Source organism: Suricata suricatta, chromosome 2, assembly GCF_006229205.1.
Source record: "Suricata suricatta isolate VVHF042 chromosome 2, meerkat_22Aug2017_6uvM2_HiC, whole genome shotgun sequence".
Classification (NCBI taxonomy): domain Eukaryota; kingdom Metazoa; phylum Chordata; class Mammalia; order Carnivora; family Herpestidae; genus Suricata; species Suricata suricatta.
In genome coordinates this window covers 140189562-140195407 of record NC_043701.1, presented here as the reverse complement: position 1 = coordinate 140195407, position 5846 = coordinate 140189562, and the positions used below count along the sequence as shown (strand labels likewise).

At 57.4% G+C, this 5846-nt stretch overlaps 1 protein-coding gene across 1 annotated transcript in view; it reads right to left on the bottom strand.

Annotated features, from left to right (window-relative positions):
* Positions 1 to 423: 423 nt before the first annotated feature.
* Positions 424 to 5846, bottom strand: part of PPIF (peptidylprolyl isomerase F) — a 6247-nt gene continuing 824 nt past the window's right edge. The window contains exons 2-7 of the mRNA XM_029919867.1: positions 5186 to 5395; positions 4579 to 4609; positions 3989 to 4077; positions 2370 to 2466; positions 1813 to 1888; positions 424 to 659 (exon numbers count right to left, since the gene is read on the bottom strand). Of these exons, the coding sequence (XP_029775727.1) occupies positions 524 to 659; positions 1813 to 1888; positions 2370 to 2466; positions 3989 to 4077; positions 4579 to 4609; positions 5186 to 5395 (639 nt within the window). The 3' untranslated portion in view covers positions 424 to 523. The remainder of the gene's footprint in view (positions 660 to 1812; positions 1889 to 2369; positions 2467 to 3988; positions 4078 to 4578; positions 4610 to 5185; positions 5396 to 5846) is intronic.

The window sequence follows — 5846 nt, the reverse complement described above, 5'->3', positions numbered from 1 at the left end:
AGTGGCTAGGACGCAAGGCCTTGGCCAAGGACCCTTCGCGAAAGCCCGGATTATGTTCCAAAGGCCAAGCTCTGGGGCTGTGTGGCTTCTGCCACCGAGTGAGGTCATTCCATGGCACAGACGACTGTCACAGCTTCACCTCCAGGTGATCTCGTTAATCAAGTTATTCCAATTAGAAAAGGACATTAAACAGATACAGTGGCCCTTTGGTGGTGGCTGCCTTCCCCCACTTCAGTCAAGGAAAAGGCAGAAACCTGTGCCCGAAGCTAACCCTTCACCACCCCCGTCCAAGGCACAGGTGAACATGGGCTGGGGGAGACCACAGGGAAGGCCCGATGGCATCGTGTCCGTGACGGATGACCAGAAACAGGGTGCTGAGGGAGGGTGGGCCCTGTGGAGATCGGACGCTCCTCACGGCGATGTGGAACGAGAACGGACAAGTCCGCGGGAGCCCAAGGTGGCCCCCCCAGGGGAGCCCACGCAGGTGTGGCTGCCGCCGGCCTCGCGCCCTGCTCACAGCCGCTTAGCTCAGCTGGCCGCAGTCTGTGATGACAATCTTCTTGGACGTCTTCCCACTCCTGGAACCCAAGGATTCTATTTTCTTCACGACATCCATGCCCTCTTTGACGTGGCCAAACACCACATGCTTGCCATCCAACCTGTGAGTTGAGCCAGGTAAGAACGAGAGGTAGTGCGGGGTCACCCAACATCACGGCCACTTGGGCAGGGAGCTCTGTATCAAAGGCGGCAACCGTGTGGGGAGCCCACACTGAAAACCTGGACCCGCCCCTCAGAGCTCTGGCACCAAGCCTTGCTGAGCTCCCCCAAATACGCTGGAGGTTGTCTCCCTCCAGGGCCTGTGCTCTGCCTCACGGGCCATGTGACCTTTGCCCCAGGACACGAATCCCGGTCACCTGGCCTATGAAAAGTGAATTTATCCTTGTTCTGCACAGGGAGATACCAGGATATCGAACTACTCCTGAGAAATAAGAGGTCCATGTGTGGTCATGAGTGGCAAGGTAAGAGCCAAGATAACAAGGGTGCTGAAAATAAGTCCTAAGAGGCTCTCGATTTGAGAGTTCCAAGAATTCACAAGGCAGCCTAGTCAGTGCCAGCAAGGCCAACACTGGGTACAGCCAAGGGCAGCAATGAAGGATCTATGAGGGGTTTCATGGAGGGGGCAAAGGGCAGGCAGAGCCGACAGTGACCAGCCCAGCCCAGACATCTGTGTGCCTTCCAGCCTGGGGGCTAGAGACGGCTTAGTATCCAGCCACCACTCCAGTCTCCCTAAAGTCCCAGGAAATGGACTTTTTAGTCTTAGCTCTGGGCCAGCTATTGATCCCTTAACCCTACATGCCTCTGGGCTGGGACACAGGAATTTATTAGGTGGTGGGTAATCTCCCAGGGAAAACATCCCTAAAATCCATGAGCATGTGAGCAAGAGGGCTCCAGGGTCCGTTCCACGCTTGAGATAAAGCTGGGAAACAGGTTCCACTGAGCAAAGAGGCTTCTACCCCAGGCCACCTTGAGGCCTGAGAAGTTCTGCTACATTTTCCCAAGTGTATTTGGTAGAAGTCCTTTTGTGCGTGTGTGTACGACACTTGCGAGACAATTTCAGCTGACGACCAACAATGGAAACCGGATAAAGACGCACCTCCAACAACAACCCACATTCTCCCTTAGTCCTTCTATGAACTTTATCCTTTTCCCACACAGACTCACAGCCCAGACAGAGCGACCAGCCCAGAGCACAGTACCGCGGCACAGCCACCCTCCCCTCAGAAGCTCATCCCCCAGGAGCAGGGAACTCACCAGTCTGTCTTTATGGTGCAGATGAAAAACTGGGAGCCGTTGGTGTTGGGGCCCGCATTCGCCATGGACAGGACGCCTGCAAACAGAAGCAGGAGTGAGGCGCGCTGCCCCAGAAGACAACTCACCGGCGAAGTCATTCAAAAGAGGGAATAGCTCGCACCCCGGCAAAGACGTTTAAGTCTGAAGATCTGGAGCTTGAGGAGGAGAGGGAGGCCCCACAGGACGACCAGCTCCCCAGGGCCTGTTCTCCTACTGCCACAGGGAGGTCTGGGGGAAGCTCCCATAGCAGAGCCAGAACAGGACTTCTGCACACCGTCACTTGGGTCCCCAATGTGACTTGATGCTGGGTTTTGCTTAAAGGCTTTCTCCCCCAGCGTGTCTCAGAGAAAAGGCCTGTTTTTAAAACTGTGAGCTCAGAATGAAAAAGCTCCAGGAAAACCCAGCACTCCAACCCGGAGCACTGAAGGGAGGGAGGCGCAAACAGGTGTCAGGCTGCAAATATCCCAGGCGTGGTAGGCATGGTGGCGGCACAGTCAAAGCTCAGGGCTTCTGCTCACCTGGTCCCACGTGCTTCAGCGTGAAGTTCTCATCGGGAAAGCGGCTTCCATAGATGGACTTTCCCCCAGTGCCATTGTGGTTGGTAAAGTCGCCCGCCTGCAAGCACAGGGCACCTTCTGAGCCACGGCCACCCAGGGCCGCCAGGGGGGTACCGCCGCAGTGCTGGGACGGAGCCCCCAGCGCACCTTGCGCCCACCCAGCCAGAAGCCCCTCAGGCACAAGGGGTCAAAAAAGAAAATCTGAGGATATAAAGACTAATAAACTAACAAGGAAAGTAAGCAAAAACAAAGCCTAAGCATTTTCTGCCGTTACTACCGTGCCTTCCAAATGATTCACCTTTTTTTAAATTTTAATCTGGACAAGGTTTTAAATGATTCTCGAAGGATCTCATGGTCATTTTGAGAGGATCCGTAGTGACCTAGAATTTTCTACCCACTTCTCTTGGAGGGTAGACAGGGAGGGGGCCAGCAGTCTCCGTTCTGAAGTCTGATCTGGAGGGAGTGGCGGTGGCTGCCACATGGCGAGCCCTGCTCCCTGTCCAGTGTCTGCCCCCACCCGACCCAGTGGTTCCCCAATGTGCTGGAGACCCAGAACCCCGTCTTGGGCCTGCTGGTGCCCCGAGTGTATGCCTCTGTGAGTTCCCAGACTTGGAAGTCCCTGCCCCTGCCTGCTGCTATTCAGAGGAAGCTGCTAGCCCCGCTTAGGCCCTCCCCATCAGCTCCCGCTGTGTCCCCAACCAGCCGCAGGCAGAGCTGGGAGGGCCTCTGGCAGCAGAAAGCCAAGGGCTTGGCCAGGCCCGTCCCACAGCCACGGCCTCCCTGCCCATCCCTGAAGTCACCGCATTCAACACGTCAGCAGGCCCAGGCCCGACCACTGCCGCTCACCACAAGCTGATGACAGCCCAGGTTGGGGGCGGGGAGGGAACAGGGGAGAGAACTGTGGGCTGGAAGGACTTCTGAGAGGCCATGACACCCTTGCCCCTGCCTCTGTGGTCTGTTGGCCTCAAGATACCAACACCCTGTCTTAGCAGGGACTGACCAAACAGAGGACAATCGCCAACCTAGCTCGGGTCCTGACCCCTGGGGAGGTTTCTGCTGTCCACATCTGTCCCCAAAGCTCTGGCACAGCCAATACTCGTGTTTTTGAAAACCAGGCAGCACACATGACTAACGAACACTCATCTGACCGAGAGGGATGCCCTTCTCTAGAAAGAGAAGCTCCCAGTCCAGACCTGTGTGTTCTCATCCCTGCTGTCTCTCTCCCTCCTCCTCTCCTATGTCAAGTGCTCAGGGGACATGGTCAGAGACTGAATACGCTGGTTCTCCAAAGCCTGAAGATCTACCCACCATGCACAGCCGGGCCTCAGTGTTGGCTCCCCCACCCCCACAGGCTCTGCCAGCCAGGGCATCCTGCCTCTTGCCCTGTGGCACCATGGCCAGGCCAGGGAAGGGCTGTGGCCGACCAGACAAGCTCTGCCATGTCAGAGTGAGAAGACAGGCCGACAGAGTCATCTGCTGCTGTCCACTGGCACTCCCTCATTCGTCCTCACCACCACCCTACAAGGTGACCCGTTATCATCTCCACTCACAGAAGAGGAACTGAGACAGGACCACAATACCTGGCACATGAAGGACGGAATCACTCTGTGAAAGGTGGAGCCTTTGTAGCCGAAGCCCTTCTCCCCGGTACACAGGGCTCTGAAGTTCTCTGAGGGTTGGAGGAAGAGCAGGTCAACAGCCAGGCCTCAAGTCCAGGGTCACAGCTCATTCTAGCCAATGCCTCTTCAACTCCCACCCCTCCTGCACCCCAGGCCTGCCCGAGTCTGTTCTGGCTGTGTGACCCAGGGCAAGTCATCTCCTTTCAAAGCTCAGTGTCTGAGCCCTGTGACAAGAACACACTCTCCTGGCAGCGAGTCCCTGGGCCATGTAGCCATGACCCTGTCCCATTGGCCACCAGGAGGGAAGAAGTTGTCCCAGGGGAAATTTACATGTGCCTTCTGATTCTGAGGCTACAGTGGACAGGTGGTCAGGGCACACACTGAGGCTCAGAGAGGGACACAAAGCTGGCTCAGGAGACGAAGAAGCAGAGCCTCATGTGGAACTCCCATCTGGGGTCTCTGTGCCCTCAACTTCTTTCCCCATCCCACCTACCCGGGCCCCTCTCTCTTCCACCTAGACCAGACTCAGAAGGCCCCAAGCCCCATCTCACCTGCTGTCTTTGGGACAACATCTGCCTTCAGCTGTGGGGAGAGAAGAGGGACAAGAGAAGATGGTCAGACCAGAGGCAGGTGACAGAAGGAACCTCTTGACCACCTAGCCCCCACAGTGGCCAAGGAGTCCGAGAGTGTACCCTGGGCCACTCCATTCCTATTGCTCCCAGTCCTCTGCAGGAGGTGGCCCAGGCAGCTATCATGTCTGCCAGCTGCTTCCTGAACCCCAACTGGGAGGAAACAGCCTCGATTTCCTAATCTATCAGACGAGATGACGATGCCATCCTGGCCTACTTCCAGGGGCAGAACTGGCAAAGCTACTACAGTTGGGCTCCCAAGCATCAAAGACTCAGACTCAGAGAGGGGTCACCCTGGCCCCTTAGAGAGGCTGGGGGAGGGGTGAGTAAGGGGAGGCTAGAGCCTCATCTAAGTCCACCTCTTGCCTCCCAGCTTCAAGGGCTACCATGGCACCAAACCATTAAAATAAATGGGAGTAAGGAGGGTGTGCTCCATTTCCCAGAAAAGTTAACCGAGGCTTAACTAGGGCCTCTGGGTTAAAAATGGGGTCAGGCTTCAAGGTACACCTGAGCTTCTGCTGTTACCTACCCCGCTATTTGTTTCATTGTGAGTCAGGGGCAGGACAGGGGTGCTGTCCCCGGGAGGGGGGAGAGGGTGGAAGGGGGGTGAAGGGCCCAAAGCACACTGCCCTAGACTTGCAGGAAGGCCATCCTGGATCAGCTTGGTAGCCCAACGCCCGCCCCGCACGACAGGAGGCGGCCACCTGGGAACCACCTCGGTTCCCTCCAGGCTCCCTCCCTGGGGCTCGGCAGGGGGCGAGTCGCACCAAAGGGGCGGAGCAGCAGGCCAGCTCGGCGTTAAGCAAAGGCAGCCACGTGAGCAACCTTCCCCAACCCCCCACGGGCCAGCAGCCCGGACTCCGGAGTAGCCCCCCCGCCCCCCCCAAACCCGCCTCTGATCTCCAGATCTGGGTGCTGACCCTGCGTAGTCCAGGACCTCTCCCCTAACCCTGGGGCCAGCCAGCAGGGCAGTCCTCTCCCAGTCTACTACCTGACCTTGAGCTTTCACCTCCACACGTGCCCTCTCTTCCGCCTCCGAGGGGAGACCGGAAAAGACCAATCTGATGCGCCTTTCTAGGGATGGGGAAACTGAGTCCCAGAGCCCAGGTGTAGGGGGCAAGGTTACCCAGCGAGTCAGGCACAGAGCCGGGCTGGGCTCCAACGTTCTACGGGACCATCCCGGATGCCAA